Here is a 25398-nt window from a genome sequence, read left to right as displayed (position 1 = left end):
TTAAGCCTTACTTTTATCACTAATGAATTTTGGTGAGTAACTAAAAGTGTAAAGATTAATGAACTTGACTGTGTTCCTGTCAGTTCACTAAAAATTCATGAATTAAATCTCTTTTTCTTATCTCAAGCAAAGTACCACACTTAATTTAGATTTACATAACCAAAGATTTATCTTCTTGGAATGCCATAGTTTTGATAAGATTTCATGCTAGCAAGTGTCGCTTGAATTAAGCAGTCATTAGCATATACATAAAACTAACTAAACCAAGCAGTATCAGAAAATTATATGCTACAACACTCATCAAGATAACAAGAGAAATTTACAATAGATAAAGAGGAGAAGATTTACTTGGAGTAGCTAGTTTCACTCAGGAGGGTGTTGAATCAGGACAAATTTAATTAGAGTTGATGGATAATTCCTAAGGGATCGCATGATCCAAATCAGTGAACCAGCAAAACAAAGCTCAAAATCAGAACCACATGTAAGTGGAGGAAGGAGAAGAATTAGATCAATGCGATCCCTTTGGAACTCTCCACCTACACTAAGTTGTACCCCATCAAAATCCTTTGTTGTCAAAGAGCTTCCATGATTCAGGACCAGAACACAGCAGCTTCTATTGAATGATTTGTATATATGGTGGTCCTAGAGGCAATGGGTTACTGTTTATGACTTTTAGTATGTTTGGTTTAACATCTCTTTCCCCAATAATATCACACATAAGCTACTCAGAGAAGCTTCTTCCGGAATTGAATTCGTGATCAAGAAGCTGCTAAATGAAGCTTCTGCTTTGAATTGATTATATCACTCAGAAACTACTCACAGAAGTTTCTCTTTCAAAATTGATTTTACCTTTAAAATCAATTGTCACATGGCATTGGGACAGACCTGAAATTTAGATGCAGACGAAACTGCTTGATTTGTGAAATTACTGATGTAGCTTTCTTCATGAGTATTCAGGTATACTTTGAAACAGAAATATATTTATATATTTGAATATAGAAAAGTAAACTTTATATAGTTTAATATATAGACGTTTGTTCACAAAAGATGAGTCCATTTAATCTGCAGTGACTTGTATTAATGATTATATATGTAACCAACATAATAATGCAATATAATTTGGTCTTAAGCAGGTGAAAGTTGTAACACCCCACTTTTCGTTATTAGGTTATTTATTATTTTATCTTAATTATTATTATGCTATATGGTAATTTGATGAATTATGTGATTATAATTTAAATCTCATGTGATATAGAATAAGATTTAGATAAATAAGTTTGTTAGGTTTTTGTGTGAGTAATTGAGAGTGGGGCCCATTAGTATGACTATTTAAGGGATATGAGTGAATTAGAAAGAGAGAAATCAGAATTTGAGAATTGGAGAAGTTAGCATAGGAGAAGAAAAGAAGCGTGAAAGAGAGAAGGGGAGAAAAGAGAAGAAAAAAACCTAGAATTTGATCTTCAAGAGGTAAGGGTTTGAATTTATCTTGTATAATTGTAGAATAACAGAGGTTGAGTTTAACATGAAGGAACCCTCATCTTTTTTGAAAATTCAGAACTGAGAGACTGTGTTGAGTGTTAACATGTGGTGAGAAAAATTGATTTTGAGCGAAATTGAGGTTCCGGGGAAAATTGGGTTCTGTTATGTTTTGCCCGCAGATACCCTAACAGTCTGTGTTGTAGAGAGCATAACTCTCTCTACAGAATTCCAAATTGAGTGAAACCAATTTTGTATGAAAGCTAACTCATAGGGCTATGTTGGGTAATATTTTCATAATTTTTCGATTGCTGGTTCAATACCAGAATTATTTGCAAGTTTATTCTGTTTCTGCCCGCAGACACCCTAGCAGCCTGTGTTATAGAGAGCATAACTCTCTCTACAGAATTCCGAATTGAATGAAACCAATTTTGTATGAAAGCTAACTCATAGGGCTATATTGGGTAATATTATCATAATTTTTAGATTGCTGGTTCAATACCAGAATTATCTGCAAGTTCACTCTGTTTCTGCTCGCAGAAACCCTAACAGCCTGTGCTGTAGAGACCATAACTCTCTCTACAGAATTCCAAATTAGGTGAAACCAATTTTATATGAAAGCTAACGTATAAGGCTATGTTTGGTAAAATTTTCATAATTTTTGGACTGCTCATTTAGTACCAGGATTATATGCAAGTTTGCTATGTTTCTGCTTATTTCTGAGATTGATTCTGAAACTGATTCTAGTAATTGATATGAGACATTTGATGATTTTGTGTTGCTATTTTGTCAGTGGAATAGTGAATGATTTGATAATTGTATTGAAGTGTTATTTTGTGCAATTTTGGTGTGATTTCCGTTATGGAATTTGGTGAGAAAATATGTTATATATTTGGGGCTGGAGTGGTCTCAAAATTGCATGTTTTAATTTATGAGTTTTTGCACGAAATACACTTCATTTAGTCAAGAGGCAACGTGTCGGTTTTCATCGGAAAACTGAGGTTTGTCCCAGAACTGGCGTGGTTCTGGAAGTCTGGAGTGGACTTCATTGGTGGTTAACTGTCTGGAGTGGACGCGGTGATACCGCTAAGGTTAACAATTGGTACCACATGCATACATTAGAGTCTCACACAACTAAGTTTCACGTTTTCAGTGGTTTTATGTGTTTGGTGATTTGTTGGTGAATTGTTTTGCTGTTGTGGTAAAGTCGAATTATTATTCTTCTTTAAGCTTATAATTTTTCGAAACATTAATAAGAATTGTGAAACTGTCTTGAGAGAAAATATTATAATCACTCAGATTTTAAAGTAAAGGTGAAGAGTTTATAAAGCAGGATCTGAATTGTTTACTTGCTCTTTGTTATGTTATATTTTATACAATGTAAGTTCTTACCCTTCTGTTGGAATGATGTTCTATGCGACATCGCTCAGGTACAGGAGGTAGAGATGTGGCTCATGAGGAGTAGCTTCGGAGAGTCTTAGCTTATGTTATTATTATTATTATTATTATAAAATAAGTGTCTTGCTCTGTAATGTAACACTGGTTAGATATTTTACGTTACTTTTACATTTATGTTGAGAGGATTTTATAATCTCTTCTTATGGAAGTTGTTGAATAATTTTCTAAATGATGGCGATGTCGTACTGTTGACGGCCGAAGTGCTTATGAAATTCAGTTCTGAGTATGATGAATTTTATTGGAATATCATGGAAGATAAACCTATTTAAATAAGTGATTTTATGCATCTTAGGATTATCTGACTGGTTTAGAAATTTCATTGGCAGGAATAATTCATTCTTTGAAAAGCATATGAACTTATAAATTTTCAAACACAATCAGTGTTAATTTTAATGAGTTTTCGTGAAGAAGTGTAATACTCCCTTGATATGTTTTTAAACTCTGATAAACGTTTTTAAATAAAACAATGGGAAAAAGGGGTGTTACAAAAGTTGCAATCAAACAGCAAATGCTGCTGGGGCGAAGCTAGACATATAGCCTATTTGTTGATAATGACATATATAACTCCTATGATTAGAACTTCCATTCATTTTTTGGTTTTGCTTTACAGGTTTATTTCCTCTATGTTAAATTCAAAACCTAATAGAAATTTAGTACCATACACGTGTTGGAAGCTCGGTGATCCTGATATTATTCAATTCTCCTAATTGGCTAAAAATGCAGATCAATTACAAACATCATATTGAAAAACACATGTATTTTTGTTAAATTAAGCACACGGGTACATGTTTTTAGTGGTCACTGAGGTTGTGACAATAATTTCAATAACAGTCTATCACCTCTGTTTTTAGAAAAGACCACATCTTAATTCTGAAGAAACTTCAAAATTTATCTTGATAATATTAACAATCAAGAAAATTGAACGTTTTGCTACCCATGTCCAACTTATTGTATTATGATGTAGTTGTTAGACTCATGAGGTATTTTAGAGGTACCATATTCTTTATAGCGTATTTCCACTCTACATATTTGAGCTATTGATATTGATGTGGTAAAAAAAAAAAGAGATGAAATTCACAAATCCACTAAGCAAAATGCTTAAAACTTGAAGACTTGTATACATATATACCGAACTATCCGGTATTAACACCCTCAAGGAGAGGATCAAAACACTAAACCCCCTTGATGTAGCTAGCTATCGACTTTAGCGGTGACTATGGTTTGGTTTTTTTAAATAGCAAATCATATCCAGTTTAAAACTATTCGAGCGTTTCTATATCCTCTGAAAAATATCATACGAATTATCTTCCGAACGTTAAAAAAAAGTTGCAATTTGTGCATTAATTAATATTTGAAGGAACAACAAAAGCCACGTGTAAAACAATAAAGACAGTCACATGATGTTTCGGTTTAAATTTCTAAAGGATAAAGAATCTTCCAAACTATTTACATGGTTTGGTTTTATTAACTGAATCAATTTTATTCTCTCAATCAAATCTGAAAAAAATATATTCATCATTTTCAAAAAAAAAATTAAATATATTCATAATAAAAAAAACATTTAATTTTAGGGTTCATATCCGAAAAAAATATATCCATAATAAAAAGTGAACAAGTTGGAATCGAACTTGTGATCATCAGTTCGAAAAAACCTTAACCTTCTTTCCCAAAACCATAGAACCAACACAGCCCAAACTAGCTTTCGCCCTCTAGGTTTAACTCAATAACAATCTCAGTATCTCACCGAACTGAACCAAAAATCCCTAAGTCCTTTTCCCGCGCCTCCTCTCCTTCGATTCGAACCCGTTTTCTCTGCAGAATATGGTTTCCCAGAACGGCATCAAGCTCGCCGCGCACTTCATCACCAACCACTTCGGCACCACCGTCGCTGTAACTCTCTCTCTTCCTCTCTCTCTCTGCCCTAATTTGATTGCTATGACGAATGTTGAAATTGAAATTTGTATGTTTGTGTGCAGAAAGTATGCGAAAATCTACTTCGCAAAGGACCACTCCCATTGGAACTGTTGATTCGCTACACGGAGCTTAACCACAAGGATGTCAAGAACTCGCTATTAGTCCTGATTCAACACAATTGCGTTCAACCTTTTGTTTATCTAGGTGAATAGCAAGCAATAGTTTTATTGTAACATCCTGATCTGACGACTGACCTCACGCTAACAACACGACTGACCTCTCGCTAATAACATAGTCTTTTCAATGCACTTTGTCCTCACTTACGCGTTTCCTGGGAAGACAATTTTTTATTTTTTTTATTGATTATGTGGTCGCGATGAACATGTTGGATTGGAGTATAATGAAATTATATGTGAAAAAATTGAAGTTTATTGGTGATGAATGATGGGGTTCTGGATTTGTTAATGCAGGTGGTGATGATGACAATGGGTCGAAAGTAGGAATACAGTACTTGGCATTGTTTGATAACATAATCCACCGGTTAAGATTTCCCAAGTTCGTCGATATTGTGTCGCGGGAGCTTGACAAGAAGGTCTGCTTCAACTTCATCCTTGTGTCTCTTTGAAGCCTTTTTAAAAAAAAATGTTTTTAAGGCTTAAAAGGCTGAAAGTGTTTTCCACTTTTTGTTTTGCAGTGTGTGTATCTTCTCGAAGGGTTGCTTCGTGATGGTAGGCTTACCCTTAAACAAATGATCGATAGAGCAAGTCAAGGAAAAGGCAAGTTTTTTATTTTTTTGAAATGCATGTGCCCTGTTGAGCATTGTTTTGCTTATATTAGTTCCGAAAATGCATGTTTTAAGCAACAAAACAGTACATGGTTTAATCATAATTAGTTTTTTAATCTGGTGATAGAACTATAATTGAATTTTAAAACTATGAAAAGAATTTGTTTGGGAAGGGTGAAGATAGGAGTGTGGTTGGTATACTTTGGTCCGGATTATCGGAATAATAAAGGAAATATTGCTTACTAAATTTGTTTTACATATGGAGAGGGCTTGGTTGGTTTGCAGTAGAAGGTAATAATACCGTCAGGGAATATCAGTAGTCGTTCTAAATTATGCTAAAGAGAAAGATTTTACTGAACCTATGACTGAACAGTATATTCAATTTAATCAAACATTTACTTGCTACTTGCTAGCAATAATTTGTTGAAGGTACTGTATTTAAAACATGCTGCAGCTCCCCTTCATGTCATGAATCCTCTCAAATTTGTCCATCTCAAATGAAATCATGTGGTTTCACTTTCAGAAAATTCAGTGGCTACAGATGTACGAGAGAGCCTACGTAAACTTCTGAATGCTCGATATGTTGAACGCTGCCCTGCTCGTGAGGTTGGTGTTTCTACAGATTCTACAGAAGAAACTACTACTAGGAAGCGTGGTGCTAAGGCTGCCAAGGTAATCTTTCACTCATGATAAATTCCATAGGTTGTTCATTGATCTTTGATCAATGATTTGGGGTAAGATTTGGCATTTGGTATAAATAACATGACTTTTCTATTGGTGTTTCTCTAACAGCTATGTTGAGGGATTGGGAAACTTGGATCCATTGATTTTATCTTTTTCTTTAGTTTTATGCCTTGCTCTTTTGTTTCAGAGGATTCTTTATCCTCCTTTCTCTCTATTATTTTTGCACTTTATCTTGTTGTATTTCTTCGTCATTAAAAAAAGAAACTGAGTTTATTTTACTCTTTTATTTATTTTTCTTTTGACTTTTGAACAAGGCTATATTCCTGCTAATAACTGAAGTTTGAGATCCAATTCTATGTTAGCATCAACTAGACACAGAGTTAGGGTATGATAATTTGAACAATGAGTTCAATTTACTAATTAACTATTGGATTATGTATATGCATAGATGACCTTTGTTAGGATGCTAAATCCCAACAAGTAAACAGTCAGGAAAAACACCAAGAGACTCAATGTAGATTGCTTATTAATGTGTGAAAGGGAAAATTACAGAGAAGGAATGGTATTCCAATCCTTACCAGAGCACTGCTCCTAAGGAAGCTACAGCTTCCTTTCCATGACTCAATTTAGCTCAAAAGATTCGATAACCTCTCAACCTCTCTCTATTCTCCTTATAGTATGACGTTGCTACCTTTCTCACTCTCTCTCCATTCTGTTAATCATCTACCCTGCTATTCCCTTCCTACCCCTTCTAGAATAAACTCTCCAAACCCTTGGCCCGCTTGGTCCATAATGAATCAATGCATCCTCTGGCCCATTTGCAGAACCAGTCCTAACAATGCCCCCTTCTGATTCTGCATCCTTGCCCTCAAGGTGAAATTCTGGAAATTGGCTTTGAATTGTCAGAACGTCTTCCCATGTGGCTTCCTCTGTCTTGCCTTGCTCCCATTTGATGAGCACCTGCGGAACCTCCACCCCATGCCTTGAAATCAAACGAGTAGCCAACACTGCTTCAGGGTGGACCACGGGTTGAGTCTCTCCTTCCAAGTGATCAGGTAATTCAGGCTCCACTTCATAGTTGCCAATTGCTTTCTTGAGCACTGAGATATGGAAAACAGGGTGCACCCGCGACCCCGGTGGAAGCTTCAAGCGATAAGCTACTGCTCCAATTCTGGCTTCTATAGGATAAGGCCCATAATAGCGCGCAGCCAACTTGGGTTGCACTCGTGTGACCACAGAATTCTGTCGGCGTGCTCGGAGTTTGACAAACACCCACTCCCCGACAGTAAACGATTTATCCACCCTCTTGGTATTCGCCTGGGTTTGCATTCTATCTTGAGCCTTGGCCAAGTGAACCTTCAATTGGCGTAATGCTTCATCTCGGTCTGCTAATTCTTTTTGCACAGCCTCCACACGCGTTTCCCCAAGGGCCCATCGTACTAGAACTGGTGGCTTTCGTCCATAGACCACCTCGAAAGGGGTTTGTTGAGTTGCTGAATGAAACGTGGTGTTGAACCAGTACTCAGCCCAATGGAGCCAGGTGGCCCATGCTTTTGGCTGTTCGGCGGAGAAACACCGTAAGTACGTTTCCAGACAGCGATTTACCACTTCCGTTTGTCCATCAGACTCAGGGTGATACGCCGAGCTCATCCTCAATTGTGTTCCCTGTAGTCGGAAAATCTCCTTCCAGAAATTGCTCATGAACAGCGGATCGCGGTCGCTCACAATTGAGGCTGGAATACCATGTAGACGCACGATCTCCTTGGCAAACAATTCAGCGATGCTTCGAGCCGTATAGGGGTGTTTCAAAGGGATGAAATGCGAGTACTTTGACAGTCGATCAACCACCACCAAGATCGCCTCAAATCCTTTTGACCTTGGTAGCCCTGTGATGAAATCAAGGGAAATGTCTTCCCACACCCTTTCTGGAATTGGTAACGGTTGTAAGAGACCCGCAGGTGCTGTTGCCATATACTTGTTACGTTGGCAGGTGTCACACGCGCGCACAAATTCCTGTATGTCATTTTTCATTCCCTTCCAGTACAAATTGTCTGCCAAGCGTCGATAAGTGCGGAGAAATCCCGAGTGGCCACCGTGCGGGGTGGTGTGGAACTCGTGCAGCATCTTGGGTATGAGTGTAGAGGACTTTGGTAAAACCAGTCGATCCTGATAAAGCAAGATTCCCTGATGAACTCTGTACCCAGGGTGATCCCCTTTCCCCTGCTGCAGATCTGTGATAACCTTGGTGAGTTGTGCATCAGCTGCAATTTCTGCTGCAATGAGTGTTTGTTCAGCCCACTGGGGGTAGGTAGTTATGGCCTGCAGTTCCCCCTTGTCTTCCTCTACTCGTGATAGTGCATCTGCCCCTCTATTTAGTTTCCCGGGCTTGTACACAATTTCAAAATTATACCCCAGCAATTTGGCAGCCCAATTCTGTTGGCCACATGTCACCACGGTTTGGTGCAGCAATTCCTTTAAGCTCTTATGATCCGTGGACACAATGAACTTCCTTCCCAGCAAATATGGCCTCCAATGCTGGATTGCTAAAACCACTGCCATCAGCTCTTTTTCATAAGCTGATTTTGTTAAATTCCGGGGACTCAATGCTTTGCTAAAGTATGCTATGGGGTGCTTGTCTTGTAATAGGATTGCCCCAATTCCCAGCCCTGATGCGTCACATTCCAGAAGGAACTCCTTATTAAAGTCTGGTAGTGCAAGAACAGGGGCTTGAGTCAGTTGAACTTTGAGGGTGTCGAAAGCTTCCTGTGCCGCTGGTCCCCACATGAAAGCATCCTTCTTCGTGAGGTCAGTGAGAGGTTTCGCAATTTTACCATAATTCCTGATAAACTTACGGTAGTATCCGGTTAAACCCAAAAACCCACGCACTCCCTTGACGTTTCTAGGTGTTGGCCACCGCTGCACACTCACAACCTTATTAGGATCCACTGCTACACCTGTTGCCGAGACAATGTGGCCTAGGTATTCCACTGTGGTCTGACCAAAGCTGCACTTTTTTAAATTGGCAGTGAGACTCTGCTGTGCTAATTGTTGCAACACCAGCTTTAATTGTGTCAGATGAGAAGTCCAATCCTTGCTGTAAACAAGGATGTCATCAAAAAATACTAACACTCCCCTGCGTAACATTGGACGAAACACGTCATTCATGAGGCTTTGAAAAGTTGAGGGAGCGTTCATCAATCCAAATGGCATGACCAAGTATTCGTAGTGTCCTTCGTGCGTTCTGAAAGCGGTTTTGTGGATGTCCTCAGCCCTCATGCGCACTTGATGGTACCCGGATTTAAGATCAAGCTTAGAGAAGTAACGGGAGCCATGTAATTCATCCAACAATTCTTCAATTACTGGTATAGGAAACTTATCAGGGATTGTTACCTTATTGAGTGCACGATAGTCCACACACATACGCCACGTTTGATCTTTCTTCTTGACTAAGATCACCGGACTTGAGTAGGAGCTGGTACTTGGTCGTATGATTCCTGCTGCTAGCATGTCGCGCACTTGCTTCTCAATTTCAGCTTTCTGAACATGCGGATATCGATATGGACGAACATTGACAGGTCCTTGTCCCTGCATAATGGGAATTTGATGCTCCCTACCCCTTCCTGGAGGTAAGCCCATTGTCTCCTGAAAGACGTGTGCAAATTCCTGTAATAGTTGTGCCAGGTCCCTTTGTTGTTCACTCGTAAGGTGCCCCATCTTGTCATCTGGGATCCTTGGTTGTTCCAACTCTCGCAATACTCTCTGCCCCTTTTTCCCCGTCGTTTGAAAAAGGCTCTGCAAAGCTCCATATGGCTCGTGCTCTGCTCGGAAGCCCTGAAGCTTTACCCACTTTTGTTCACTCCAAAAACTCATGTGTTGAGTCTGCCAATTGACAATGGTATCACCAAGTGTTTTCAACCATTCGATGCCTAACACAATATCTGGGCCTCCAAGGTCAAACAAATGTGGACTGCAACTGAAATTATACCCTGCTTCTGCAATGCTCACCTCAATGCGTGGACAACGGCCTTGAATCTGTGTACGGAACCCATCTCCCATCTTTACAGTCATCGTGGGAGTTTGTTTGATTTCCCATCCCATTTTTCGAGCCAGTTTGGCATCAATGAAGTTGTGGGTGGCACCGCTGTCCACCAAAATTATCACCGGAACGCCATTCACCCTACCCAGAAGCTTCATCGTGTGTGGGTGTTCATTATTTGCTTCTCCCGCGAGATTTTTCAGGCACATCAAACTCAGTTCTCCTTCCGATTCATCGTCGTGTTCATTCACTTCCAAAGCCAAAATGTTTCCTTCTTCGAGCTCACTGTCACCATCGTCCAAGATCAGTACACGCAGGTGTTTATCGGGGCATTGATGCATTGGATGAAAAGGGCCCCCGCATTTAAAACACAAACCTTTTTTTTTTCTTTCCATCAATTGGGGATAGGTTAGATGGTGGAAGCCCCGATCGCGTGGCCCAATTCGCTGATGTCCTCCATTATTTTTTGGCTGATCGTTTTTTGGATTAGTTGTGTTGGGCTTAGTGTGGAGAGAGCCCGCTTCCTTATTTCCTCGAACCCATACCCAATCAGCATTTCCGCTCCGACCCGAACCATTGCCAGACCCGCTTCCTCCGGCCTTACCCGTTGCCCCGAATCGGTTTCCTCTTGCATAACCCGACCCGGAATCTCCCTTGACTTCCTTCTCCACAGCACGAGCTACCACCAGCAATTTTGATCTGCTAACGCCACCCATCGCCGCTAGGCTCCTCACTTTTCCTCGAATCTCCTCCTGCAACCCATGAAGGAAATATCCCTGAAACTGTTTGTCCGGGAGCTTGGGAATTTGAGCGGTGAGATACTCAAATTCCGTTATGTACTCCTCCACAGATCCCCTTTGTCGCAGCTCCGTCAATTGCTCGTAGACGTCCCCAACCCCATGGCCACCGTAGCGTTCCAGGAGAGCATCACGCAGCCTTTCCCACGTCAGTTCCTCTTCAGCCTCCAGTAACGAGTTATAGAAGTGAATAGTGTTCCCCTCCATACTCAGTTGAGCCAAGCTCACCTTAATCTCAGGTGATGTCTCTTGAACCCTGAAATAAACTTCAGCCCGAGAGATCCACCCAGCCGGGTCTGTCCCATCAAAAATCGGAAGCTCCACTTTCTTGATGGATTGCCTGAACTCATTCAGCGCGTCACCTTGGAGTGAAGGTTGTCGCGATGTGCTCCCAGTTTTTTCTGGAGTTTTATCTCCAATCGGAATCGCATGACTCCGATTCCCACTCTCGTCTTCTCCTGGAATTTTCTTACCCATGGATTTCTCCATCATCAAAGCTATCGATGAAGGAAGATCTTTCACCGCCAGAGTCACCGCCGCTAACGATGTTCGCATTTCGGCGAGCTCGTTCTCCAGAGCGTCGATTTTTGCCTCCATCTGAGTGACTACTTGCCTCGTCTTCTTAGGTGGCATTCACCGGTTCCGACGAAGAGATCCGGCAGGTCGGACCAATTTGTTAGGATGCTAAATCCCAACAAGTAAACAGTCAGGAAAAACACCAAGAGACTCAATGTAGATTGCTTATTAATGTGTGAAAGGGAAAATTACAGAGAAGGAATGGTATTCCAATCCTTACCAGAGCACTGCTCCTAAGGAAGCTACAGCTTCCTTTCCATGACTCAATTTAGCTCAAAAGATTCGATAACCTCTCAACCTCTCTCTATTCTCCTTATAGTATGACGTTGCTACCTTTCTCACTCTCTCTCCATTCTGTTAATCATCTACCCTGCTATTCCCTTCCTACCCCTTCTAGAATAAACTCTCCAAACCCTTGGCCCGCTTGGTCCATAATGAATCAATGCATCCTCTGGCCCATTTGCAGAACCAGTCCTAACAACCTTCTTTTATTGCTTCCTGTTTAGGATGTTTACATTTAAAATTCTAGTTCATCAGTTACATATATGAAAAAGTAAATGAGTTCTTGAAAGTGGTTAAATAATGAGCCTTTAGTGTGATCATTTTGGTTTAAGTCGCAGCGGCATAGTGTTCACTGTTGTAACCTGAACAAGAACTTTGTTAATGCTGTTCTTTTTGATAATTTATGGCTTATAGGTATTTGTAGCACCAAAGACCTTAGAGCAACGTGTCATAGAAGCAGCAGTGCCTAAGGAAGTGATAAGGTTTTCGCTCACTGCAGATACAGGATGTAATGCTGACAGAGAAACAAATTCTGATGATTCCAAAATGATAAGTGTTGAAGTTGATGTTGGTAAGACTATTCTCATCTCATGTGAGCACAGCCTTATTGCTAATTTACCACTGACAATTTTTTTAAGAATAAGTTCAATATTTTAACTTGGATGCAAAATTTGTTGCAGCAGAAGAGGAGCATACTCTTTGGCGTGCGAATTTCGAGGAGTTTATACGTTATCTTAGACATAAGGTTTGTTTTACTATAAGTTTCTTATTTGAACTTAGCGCTATTGCTACCCATTTCCAGTTTTTCCTGTGAAATATTTCATTTTCTTTATTATTAAGAAAACAGAGACAGGGATTTGAACTTGATAGTCCTAACAAGCGAACTACCTTGCCAATTTTGAATGAAAATTACAGATGATTTTTTTGCAGAAGCTATATTCTAGTGTGAGTTATATAACTGATGGAAGTTAATTTTAAATCTCCTCCTGGTCTTTCAAAATCCAAAATGCTGTTTGCAATTTGTCAAATACATACTAGTAATGATAGAATGTAAAGGTGGATATGAACAGCATGAATTACAAATATTACTTACTGATTGAAACTGTGACATAACAGTGGGCTTGGTCAGTTTGAAGTTGACAATGTCTATGAAGCTACGTTCAATGGATAACTTTGAAATAAACTAGCATCAATTAGATTCACATGTTCTCTATACTAGTCTACAAACTTACAAAAAATTGTTTTACAGAGTCAGCTAAAGAAACAAGCGGGAATGGGTAGGGTGGGGGATTTTATTCACATCACTGAATCATTGTGTAGTGCTTCTCGTAAAGAAGTTCAACGTTTATTTACTTTTCCTTGTTGATTTTATTGTATTTTCTCTTGCTTTTGTGTTAAGTCTGAATCATACTATTGTTTCTTGATCTTGGTTTTCTTTTTAATCATATGAGCAAAACATTTTCATGGATCTTACATTTATAATTTATTATTATTGTGCTTGACTGAGTGAGATGGTTTTTTTCTTCGTCGTCTGTTAGCTTTCTTGATATTAATTATTGGAAAGTACACTTGAAATATTTTATGCTTATACTAGGCATTGATTGAGAATGTAAGAGCACGAATGGATGATGGTGCTGCTACAGTCTTAAGTGCAATATTAGAGGCAAAAAAAACTGCAGAGGAAAAAGTGAAAATGGAATACTCAGGTGATCCTTGTTTTGTGAATTTGGGAACCTACAATGTCTGTTTTTTTTTTTTGATAAGCCTACGATGTTTGTAATAATGTCTCTTTGTCGATTAATATTTAGATAGTAATAACTATTTTAGTGATATAAATTATGAAGTTGATGAATGTTTGTGCCATGCACTAAGAATCTGATGAAAATATTTCCCAGTGTATTTCATCAATATACTTGTACAATTTATAGACATATCAAAGATATAAAAACTAATACCAATCTAAAATAGAGAAACTATATCTAAAGCTTATCTTTATTTCTATGAGATAAGACTAATAACAAACTCAATATTAAGAGATATTCAACACTCCCCTTCAAGCTAAAGCTTACTTAGCTTTAAGCTTGTAGCAAATCTATCTTGACAAGATATATCCTAATAGGCATCTCTTAATAATGACGCTCTTGGCGAATATCTGAATTGAATAGGTCAACCTTTCGAATTTCTGCTAAATCCATGGGCCCACAAAAGACAACTTCTCATACTTGATCTGGCTGAGATTGATCCATGAACCAACTACCCCATAAGTTTAAGATGTTAGGTGAGGACACATGACACAAGGAAGTTTGGTTTGAGCATGACTCTTGTAGTTTAAGGAGGTTTCTATGGCCCACCCCTTAAACTTGGGATTAAATTAGTCAGTGGGCTTCTATTTGGTCTAAGGCATATGGCCTTTTTAATCGGGGTTTCCATAGTAGATTTATCGAAGGGTTCGGCAGCTTTGCTCCATTGGTCCCTCTGTCTTTTTTATTTTCTGTTTTATTCATTTCATAAGGAGGGGGTTCCTTGTCCTCCCTTTCTTTTGAGATTTTTTTCTGTATTAGTGAATGCCTTCTTTTATTGAAAAGAAAGAAAGAAAGACTTCCACAACTAGTATCTCATGGCACTCGACCACTCGTGGTTTACACTATTATCTTGTGTTTCAGTTCCCCTATCAATGGATATAATTTACGACGAGGTGATTAAGACTGGAAATGGTCGTACTATGACCATGGAACGTGTCAAAGATTATCTTCATCAGTTGGGTTATCCAAAAAGCATGGTGTTGGACGATCACTGTAGAATTGGTACCAATTATCTCTTATCCTCATTTAGGATATATTTTTGATATAGAATGCCCGTCTTTTTTTTTATCATTTGTTTATGTCAAACAACTCTATCCTAGTTCAGGTTTATGGTTCCTTTAATAGTTTGTAACTCTGAAATTTTTTCTATTCCTTTCCAGATTTGAAGGGAATTATCCAATGGGCTCGGAATGAGGAGGTTTTATCATCTTTATGTCTTTCACACACACACACTATAGAGGGTGTATCAAATGAGAGGGGTAAATCTTAACCATTAGATCCAACCATGAGTGGTTGAGATTAAAACATGAAGTCATATGACCTTTTTAAGTCACTTGACATTTTTAAGTGGTCATGTGAGCCTTGAATAACATTTACCTTTGACCACCTATGTATGGTTGTATGATCAAGATTTACCCCTTTCACGCTCTCTCTCACCCACACACACACACTGAACTGTCTCATTTTTGTGTACTATACTGCAGGTTGAGTCAATTGTGTTAAAAAGGTATGGAATGGATGCCTACAGAATGTTCAGGCATCTGTCAAAAGAAGATATGTTTTGCCCAACAGATAAGGTGAGAAACTCTTGTTGACAAAATCGTCAAACATTAGTTTTGCTGATAAACAAAAGGAGCTCTATGGAACTTCTTGAATGTAGGCAGTTTGAGATTCCCATCCAGTTAATTCGATGCTTCTGGATTATTGTTAGCTGCAGTAGTGGCCACTTGATTTTTGAAGGATGAACCATTAGAGTAATGCATTTAGGGTATGTTTGATATAAGTGAAAAGTTAGACAAAGTAAATCCACAAGTGGTCTTAAGAAAGACTTGAGCACTGCCAATTGAGTGACAAGCTTACATGTGATATTTTATTTTCAAATAAAAACCTAATCAAATGACCACTAGTATCATGTATAAGCTGCTATAGTAGGATGTCTATTAACATTTGTCCACATTGGCATTCTATGATGCTTCGCATGTGCCAGAAAACCTATCAAATAGATTGCTAAATTGGTATTATATGTAGTGATTACGAATTCCTCCTTTTAAACTGAAAACAATGAAATTCAGATAAGTCAAATACTATATTACTCTTATGACCTTTGAATGCTTCCCTTTTTTGGTAGATAGCAGAGTCTATTCTTCTTGAGAAAAAGGAAGCTCCTAGGTTACTTAACAAGTTATGGACGGATAACTACTTGTATATGGAGGTGACTAAACTCCTTTTTAACATTTACAAACTCCTTAGAAATCAGTCGATATTTAATCTTTCTGCATCTTATTCTTCCTTGCAGAGAGTAACTGTGCCAGGATCCAGGCAATCACAGATTTCAGTGTGGAAAGTTAATAAGCCTCAGATTTGGGGACTTGTACTGGACGAGATGTTCAAAGCTGCCTTAAATTTGAGCCTACGAATGGCTTATGAGCAGGAAAGGGGTGAAGGGGTTAGTAACCCTCTAAATTTGTTCATAACTTGACCTCAATTAAATTAAGTTAATACAAGTATAACTCTGAAGTATGTGTTGCTTGTTGTGCAAAACTCAATCTGGCAAGATTGGATTTATGGTTCCAGTTCCCTCTAGGATTTTTAAGGCATCTTCTGATATGCAACTGATGTCTAACAGCCATGCCTAAAACTATTTTCCATCTAAATGAGGGTAGAGTTTACATTTCTTTTTGCTCTGTTATCTGAAGAAACTTATCAGTAGTAAGTATTCGTAGGCTCGTAGTTGCTATACTAATAGCACAGCTGTTTCCATGAATTTTTGACATAGTTTTCTCTTTCTTGACGTTCTCTGATTACATGATTGTTAGTTGGTGGTAATGCCATGTATCATGTATGATTTGATTTATTCTACTCAAATGTTGCTAATTGTTTCAGGTTATAAATGTTCATCAAGACAAGTTTAAGGGGACACAACTGCAGAGTTACAAACGGTTAAAAAATGGCTTGTTGCTTCTGGGATCATCGTTGATGAAACTTGACGATGCTCTGATGCTTTTCCATGACTTTTGAATTACCTATACCCATAACATGTGTTATCTGGGATTCTTTTAGATACAAGGGGAAAACATGTTTACATGTTTGAGATAAAAGACTTTGCGGTTGGTTGATTGCACGGATAAGAAGTTACAAAAATAAAAGAAATGTGAAAAACTTATATTTATAATTTAGCCTTTATAATTGACTATTAATATTTTTTTAATACATGTTTGGACTTTGGAGAAAGCAAAAGAAACTAAACTCTTCAAAGATCCTATCCAAACTGGTTGTTCCCATCTTTGTAAGATTCTCAATACATAGATTACCCATTTTTATGGTGTGAGAAATGGATCACTGTTTTGCTACTAATACTGTGTTAGTTTCCCAGTTAGATAATTACCAAACGTAGCTTTCTATGAAAGTAACATCATTACTTTTCAGAAAATAGATATTTGGAATTCGTGACCCTTTAGAGTGCTTTCCCAACTCTATTTTCTTCGTCAGATGCTTTCCAAACTAGGTTTCTGGATATGTTCTAGTGACATTTGGGCCTCCATCTGCACTAGATTCTGATATAAGGGCCGGGCCGATTAGTGCAACTTTTTGTTGTTGGTTATTTGGAGGGCCTAAATCCAATTAGTGTAACTTTTAATGTTAAAAATACAAATTAGTTTATCAGACGGTGCTTGTTTACTGCCTAGATAAAAATCACCGAAAGCATCTAGAGCTTAGAGAGTGAAAAATAACAAAGGGAAGATATAAGTGGCCCATTAAAATTGTAAGTCTAAAAAGGTACTTTGTTCACAAGGTCAACAAAGCGTCCATAGTCCGGCAGCAATGTTGGCTCACCATAACCCATAGAACCGAGACAGGTCATCACTATTCACTACAGTCCACAACAGCTATCAATGCCCGAGTCAAGCCAGTTCGAGTTTCCATTGAACCTAAGCGAGAGTCCCCAATTTTACAAGAAATTAATTGCGCTTCAGGCGCAACTCCATTTAACAAAGGTTCCTAACAACAATACCATATAATACAATTAATACTGCTTTTCATAGGAATTGAACTATAGATGAAATTATGTATGTACCTCTGGGTGAAAGCGAGAGCTGAAGTAAGAGTGTGTGTTGATTAATGTGGTTGTTAATGTGCTTATATATAAAGTGTGTTTGTATTAAAATTGTTAAAAATATTAATTCATTTTTAAGGTCACGTCATTCGTTAAAAAAAAAAGTCACGCCATAATGGTTGAAAATAGAGGGAACGCGAAACTTGCACATGTCCATCTCTTTCTCCCTCCCATTTCCCGCTTCCTATATATCTGCTCTTACTAATTCAAAAATTTCTAGGTCTCTTCCTTCACACTTTCTTCCTCAAGCATACTACTGCAGTGTAAGCTACACTCCTCCATTGTTGTTCTCTGTTTTTACATTGAATATTCCTCAGGTTGTTTGCACGTTTTAGCATGTTGTTGTAACTCTGCTTCTCTTGCATTATGCTCGTTTTAGCATGTTGTTGTAACTTTGCTTCTCTTGCATTATGATGCCGTTTTGTGTTGCTTGTAGGACTTTTTTTTTTCCTTTGACACCTAGTACTTCTTCTAATCTAATTTGGAGCATTCACTGATTTGATATTGTGGAGTATTCACTGATTTGATATTGATTTTTGTATGTTAATTTAGATGTCAAAAGAAATCATATGGGATAATAGGTCACAAATTTGGGCAAACCGTAAAAGATTATGGGAGAACTTCGCATCCAGACTTTTTGGAAAAATGGTGGATATGAGTATTGCTGAGAAGAAGAGTAAACTAGAGATCAACATCTCTACTTTCCATGCTGACCTTAGTGCAACCCCCTCCAAAGTGTTTCGGTATTAACACAGGGGTTAACCTTAGCTATGAAATTGTAAATCAATTTCATCCGATAAAATTCAACACTCAATTGGAGTGCACTCACCTTGGTTTATCATTGGGACATGTGGAATTAGAAATGCATTTGGCAAACAAATGTAAGCTGCATGCTATGTTCAATGGAGCTACTGCCAAGTGTCTCGCCAACTTTTCAGCAAGCAAATTTCACTTGATAAGGTGTCCAATTTCTATATAATTTCATATCTACTCAATTACATTTTCAATCATATTACACATTAGATTTCTTATTAATACTCCACTTTTTCTTTTTATTTCATATCTACTCACATGATGGATTGAGCAGTTATTTCTCTGATGGGCCACTGGTTTTAAGCAGAAGGGTAGTCTGCAGCATAGGAGGTACGTATGAAAATGAAACCAGCATAACTGCTTGCTATCTCACGTTTATATTAAGGCATAATATGCAGCTGATGTCTAACAACCATGCGTAAAATTATTTTTCATCTAAGTGACTGTAGAGTTTATATTTCTTTTTGCTATGTTATCTGAAGAGAAACTTATCATTAAGTAGTAAGTATTCGTAGGCTCGTAGTTGCTATACTATTAGCACAGCTATACGTGAAATGTTTGACATGATTGTTAGTTGGTGGTAATGTCATGTATCATGTATGATTTGATTTATTCTACTGAAATGTTGCTAATTGTTTCAGGTTATAAATGTCCATCAAGACAAGCTTAAGGGGACACAACTATAGAGTTACAAACGGTTAAAAATGGCTTGTTACTTCTAGGATCATCATTGATGAAACTTGACGATGCTCTGATGCTTTTCCATGACTTCTGGATTACCTATACCCATAACATGTGTTATCCTGAGATATTTTAGATACAAAGGGGAAAACATGTTTACATGTTTGAGATATAAGACTTTGCGGTTGGTTGATTGCACGGATAAGAAGTTACAAAAAATAAAAGAAACTAGATGTTGACCCGCGCGTTGCGCAGACAGATACTAATATACATTTGTTTGGCTAAATAAAATGTAGTATAATTAAAAAATAAATTTTTACTGTAGTATAATTTTTAATAATGAAAAAATTGGCATGAATAATTTTTTTTTCTTAAAACGTCCCTCTCGAAAGTACTTTTGACTATCTTATGACTGTCTACTATGCGCCAAGAAAAAAATTAGGTTTGTGATCGTGGGTGGATCGATTTTAGCATAGTCCACAATAGAGCTACTTGTATTTTATGCCAATTTATATATTATTGTCATCCTTATTTTGTGCACTCATGATATGTTGGTGGTTAATTAAAATGCAATTGTTATTTTTATTATTACAGTTCATGTATGTCAAAAATTGAATATTTTTTAGTCATACTAAATGAAATATTATAATGAAATTCAAATTTTTTACAAGTGAACAACTCTCAATTACATTATGAAGTAGAAAATGAATTTGATGTTAAATGATAGTCATATTATTTTCATGTTTTCTCCTATTCTGTAGTGTTATATAATTAGTAAAATGATTTTTAATCTTGAAGTCTTATTTTATTGACTATTTTACATAAAACATTAACTAATTTTGAAATATATTGTATAATGATAACGATTCAATGATTTAAATATATCACTGTAATATAAACATATATGATAACATTACATTTTTTTTATTATTATTTTAGTTCTTCTCAATATAATATTAAATTGCTTTCGTATCAATTATTGTTACAAATTAAATTTAATCTAATAATATTTTATATTTATAATATATTTGTCTATTTCATTTTAAACCTATCATATAGATTATATTTAAAATAATTTATTACAAAATAAAATTTGAGTTGTTTTAAAAAAATATTTCCCATGGATTACACAAGCTAAAATAACAAGAGTTGTAGAATATCAAAGGTATTTGAAAGGTTGGGATAATGTTCAAATTGACACCGCCCCTAAAAAGCTTATGTGGAAATAGTATTTGGAGTCAAATGGTTAATATGTCACCATATTATCTCGCGCTTAAGAAATTATATATTATAATAGATGTGAAAAACATATATTTATAATTTAGCCTTTATAATTGACTACTAATATTTTTTAAATACATGTTTGGAGAAAGCAAAATAAACTAAACAAAAATATCAGGTATTCCTACAGAACCTTCAAAGATCCTATCCAAACTGGTTGTGCCCATCTTTGTAAGATTCCCTATACATTGATTGCCCATTTTTATGGTGTGAGAAATACAAGGATCACTGTTTTGCTAATTGCTACTAATACTGTGTTAGTTTCCCAGTTAGCTAGATAATTACCAAACGTAGCTTTCTATGAAAGTAACATCATTACTTTCCAGAATAGATATTTGGAATTCGTGATCCTTTAGAGTGCTTTCCCAACTCTTTATTTTCTTCGTCAAATGCTTTCCAAACTTGGTTTTTGGATATGTTCTAGTGACATTTGGGCCTCCATCTGCACTAGATTCTGATATAAGGGCCGGGCCGATTAGTGCAACTTTTTTTGTTGGTTATTTGGAGGGCCTAAATCCAATCACTGCAACTTTTAATGTTAAAAATACAAATTAGTTTATAGTTTTTGTAATTTCAGTTTCAGGTTTTTTCTAGTCTTATAAAAGGAACCTGTTTTATGGTATGAAAGGAAGAAAGATAAATACTGTTTTTTACTTTTTAAAACTAAAAATTGCACAACATCTTTTGACAATGATTTCTGTTTCCTTTTAAACATATATTTTTTAACTTGCGGATTTTATTTTGTTAAAACGGATTTTATTTTAATAAAAATAAAATTTATTTCTGAAATTAATTTTTAAATCAAGAAAATTGAGAATTGAATGAAACAAGTCCTTAATGTTTGTTTGGTCGGACAGAAGGGGAATAAAAAAATTATCCTTTTCTGTCTTGTTTATGTTTAGAATAAAAGGAAAAACAATGTAGAATGGGATGAGGTCAATTATATCAACACAACTTGAGCACACCATTCCATAAATAAATAGAAAGCACCTTTTGATTTTGCCTAAGGTAACATGTGAAGAAGCAGAAGATGCACGTTTGCAATGCTTTGTAATAGGCAGTAGGCATAGATCTGAAGAAAACTCTCACTCTTGCACTCCAGGGAAAGAGGTGAATGACCGACCGCATTATTGTTTAACTATTTGTTAGAAAAATAGCCAAGTAAATCAGCATGCCTATTTATAGGTAATGATTTATGATCATTTTATGTGTGAAATTTACATAATATTGATGTGTTACTTAAAATTTTGTGTATACCACTCTATTCATACTTATATTAAAATCAAAAAGTGAGATTCTTTGATAAAAAGTGAGATACACCAAGTTTCACACATGACGGTGTTAAGTAATATGAGAAGATCTATGATTCGTTATCATTTTATTATATTGAACAGGATGTGAATTAGCAATAATGGTACCCATGAATTGATGGTTTATAATGAACAGGATGTGAAGGGGTTCAGCAGAAATTGGAATTACCAATTTAATGAACATGTTTTCTCACCGATCAGAGGAGAACAAAGTTTGTGTGGCCCCACCATAATTATTCTCTTGTGATCATATTTTCATATGTACCAAAAGAGGAAAAACAATTTTGAAATTTGTGTTTCTTTATACATTTTCTTTTCTCTTCAAATTTCATGAGTGAAGACAAGTTGAAATAATCAAATAACTATTTTTTTTATGGAGAGATTGTATATTTACTTTATTGCCCTTTAAAAATGACATTTTTATCATATAAATTCCGTTTGATTACCATTTTTTTTCGTTTTCATATAAAATAATAAAGTGTGTTACCGTACATTATAACATATACCGTTTCACTTGGGTATTTGTCATCAAATAAAAGTGTGCTTTTAAGCTTTAGAAAATGTGTTTAACAAAAGTATGTTTTAAATACTACTGTTCAATTAAAAAAAGTGTGTTAGATCTTCATTTACAATATTAGCATTTTAAAACTACACATTTATATTATATTATCATTTATGTCCATTTTAGTGATTTTATCCTTATAAGTGATTTAACTTTATTCTACCAAAACAGTATTCAACTCTTTTAAACTTAATATTTTACATATCATTCTCAAACACAAATTCATTTTTTAAACTTAGTTTTATTAAACTTAATTTTATCAAATATAGTTTTATCTAGCGGTAAACCAAGTAGGCCTACAAAAGTACAAATTATTTTTTCCTTTATATACTCACTTCTAGATGAGAAACAAATTTGAGTTAAGAGGAGTTAATTATAGTCTACCGTTCGTGCAACTTAATTTGTATTTGCCTGAGTTTCTTTAGTATATGTCGGTCTTAATATTTTTTTCCTTTAACTGATGTATCCGTTCAGAATTTTTTTTGTAGGATTTTGTCTTTCAACAAATGATTTTCCTGACATTGAATTTTGTCTAACTTTTATGGTGTAAAATTTTTAGTCATCTTAAATGTGATGCATGATCTAGAGTGATTAGACTTTTTCCTATGCTCATCATAAGGATGAAGTGGAAAAAAAAATACAACTAGTAGGAGGAAGAAAAACTGATTTTGATCTGAAACTCGGATTAGTGTGTTGCTTTTATATTTGTGTCTTTTTTAACACAAGTATATACTATGAGACAATTGTGTTCGACTCAGTATGATAAAGGTTAATGATCTCTAAAAAAATGTGGTTCATAAATATTAAACTATCAACATTAAAAGTTTAAATAACTATTTTCAATCAGTAGTAGTACTGCAAGTGGCACATATTGAGTTAGCTTTTTATAAAATATTATTATAACTATTTTTCCTTTCTTAATAGAGTTTCCACGAAGATGAGGTGATTCCGCACAGTTGAAATGTTTTTGCATGCAAATGCATGAAACCACAAAGAATGTTCTTCAAAGCCATCTTTCCTTTCTAACTTTTTACCAACCCAGCTAAATAAAATTAGCAGCCTTACACTGAAAAAGAATTCAAGGAAATGACATACACCCTCTGATCACAAATATAAGCAAAAAACAACATTTTAGGTTCATTCAATAAATGCATGTATCTAGTCACATGCATTTATTGAATGAACCTAAAATATTATTTTTTGCTTATATTTGTGACTGGATGGTGTATATATAATTAAGAATAGAATTTTCAATACATGTATGTATGGATGTATTATTGTTGTAAAAATATATATAGTGATGCTGCTCCTCGTGTGTGCGCGTAGGGGTCGTGTTCACAATACACGAAGTACACATTTTATTACTTGTTTTGATTTGAGCCAAAAAAACACGGCAACTCTCATTCTCGTGTGTAGTATGTTGAGTTGACCAAACACAAAATGGTCAATCCGTTGTACCATGATTTTTTTATTTATTTCGTCAACCCTTTATTTTTTTTTCTTTTAAAGTTTTATCCATCCGTACTACAACGGAAAATAACTTTTTTTTTGAAAACGGAAAATAACTTGATCACATGCATAAAGGATAAGAATATTAATAGGAAAAAAATGAAAAATAATGCGATAAGAAAAGAAAAGGAAAGAGAGAAAAAAAAGATATTTTTTTTTGGTACATCGGAAAATAGAAAAAAAAGATATTACATTAATGTGATGGAAAAAGAAAGAAAGAGATGCGAAGAAAAAATTGGCAGAAATTAAATAGGATTGAGATCTTCTATCCTTAAATAATATGGGGATAATTTTTTGTAATTACACACACTCCAAGTGATATGTGCACACCCAAAACGAAATTTTTTTTCTCTTCTAAAATACCTTTCAGTGATTTCGAACACTTTCGGGAGTTAGAAGTTAAACTTCTAAAAATGAATTTGTTTCTTGTTTGCATTCTGAAAGTTCAAGTTCATGTCCGAAAGTGCAAAAAACACACTTTCAAAAATTCAATTTTTGTGATTTCGCACTTCCAAAATTTGAAATTTTTTAAAATAAAGTTAGTTTTTGAAAGTGTAAATACTAAGCAACACTTCCAAAAATTCATAATTTTATTTTGGAAGTTCAACTTACCGAAAATGTATTTTCTTTGCACTTTTTGGTCTTAAATATTTTAATACAAAAACTAGCGATTAGAAATTTTAGTTTCGGAACAGAAAACTTTTGTTGCATTCGTTCTCAATGATAATTTTTTATAGAAGATCTATAGATTTTTTTCCACATATAATTAAATGATAACTTGAAAAAATTATGTTGTAAATAGAAATCCGAACTATTATGGGAGTACTGAAAATTCCTGAAAAAATGAAAGGATGGAGATTTTTTTTTTTGGATAAAGAATTAACGCATTAGCTATAATATATAGTAATTTTGGGTTTAGTTTTTTTTCATTAAAAGTGTGTTTACTTTTTAAATTAAAGGGTATTTTTGGAATTGTAAAACTTTGAAAATAAATTGAGTGTATTATTAGTAATTTTGGGTGCATAAAAAGCAACTCAATGGTGTTTTATTTCCAATCCCACAAATGAAAACATTTTAGGTCAATTGAAAAAAATGGAAATTATAAACTTACATTTATTTTTATTTGAGATGATATAATTTTATTGATAGAATATAAAAATAGACATTATTTGGAGATAAAATATATTAATATAAAAGCATGATATATATGGTGTGTTTGTTTAAACTGCTTAACTAAACACTTATCGCAATAAGGCTTAACATAAATAATTCATAAGCTAGTTTAAGAAATTTAAAGAATTAAATTACAAGCTTTTATT

General features: G+C 35.6%; 1 protein-coding gene and 1 long non-coding RNA gene across 3 annotated transcripts; both read left to right on the top strand.

Annotated features, from left to right (window-relative positions):
• The first annotated feature begins 1379 nt into the window (after positions 1-1379).
• On the top strand, positions 1380-3160 carry LOC130718595 (uncharacterized). Its single transcript, XR_009012721.1, has 2 exons — positions 1380-1467; positions 2907-3160. It is a non-coding gene; the product is annotated as an uncharacterized LOC130718595 (long non-coding RNA).
• A 1411-nt stretch (positions 3161-4571) lies between these two features.
• On the top strand, positions 4572-17163 carry LOC130716999 (uncharacterized). 2 transcript variants are annotated; one of them, XM_057567083.1, is made up of 14 exons: positions 4572-4824; positions 4911-5052; positions 5319-5440; positions 5543-5624; positions 6156-6304; positions 12422-12578; positions 12691-12752; positions 13602-13713; positions 14671-14811; positions 14970-15007; positions 15294-15386; positions 15938-16021; positions 16106-16255; positions 16693-17163. In XM_057567083.1, exons 1-14 carry the CDS (start codon positions 4756-4758, stop codon positions 16825-16827), a joined length of 1536 nt encoding a protein of 511 aa, XP_057423066.1. In that variant the 5' UTR covers positions 4572-4755; the 3' UTR covers positions 16828-17163. The 2 variants fall into 2 exon arrangements, with proteins under 2 accessions (XP_057423066.1, XP_057423065.1); XM_057567082.1 differs by having other exon boundaries at positions 4573-4824; positions 12688-12752.
• The last annotated feature ends 8235 nt before the right edge of the window (positions 17164-25398 follow it).

The sequence above is a fragment of the Lotus japonicus genome, chromosome 5, assembly GCF_012489685.1.
Source record: "Lotus japonicus ecotype B-129 chromosome 5, LjGifu_v1.2".
In the NCBI taxonomy this organism is placed as follows: domain Eukaryota; kingdom Viridiplantae; phylum Streptophyta; class Magnoliopsida; order Fabales; family Fabaceae; genus Lotus; species Lotus japonicus.
The sequence above is the reverse complement of the archived record's forward strand: the minus strand, read 5'-3'. Positions and strand labels throughout refer to the sequence as shown.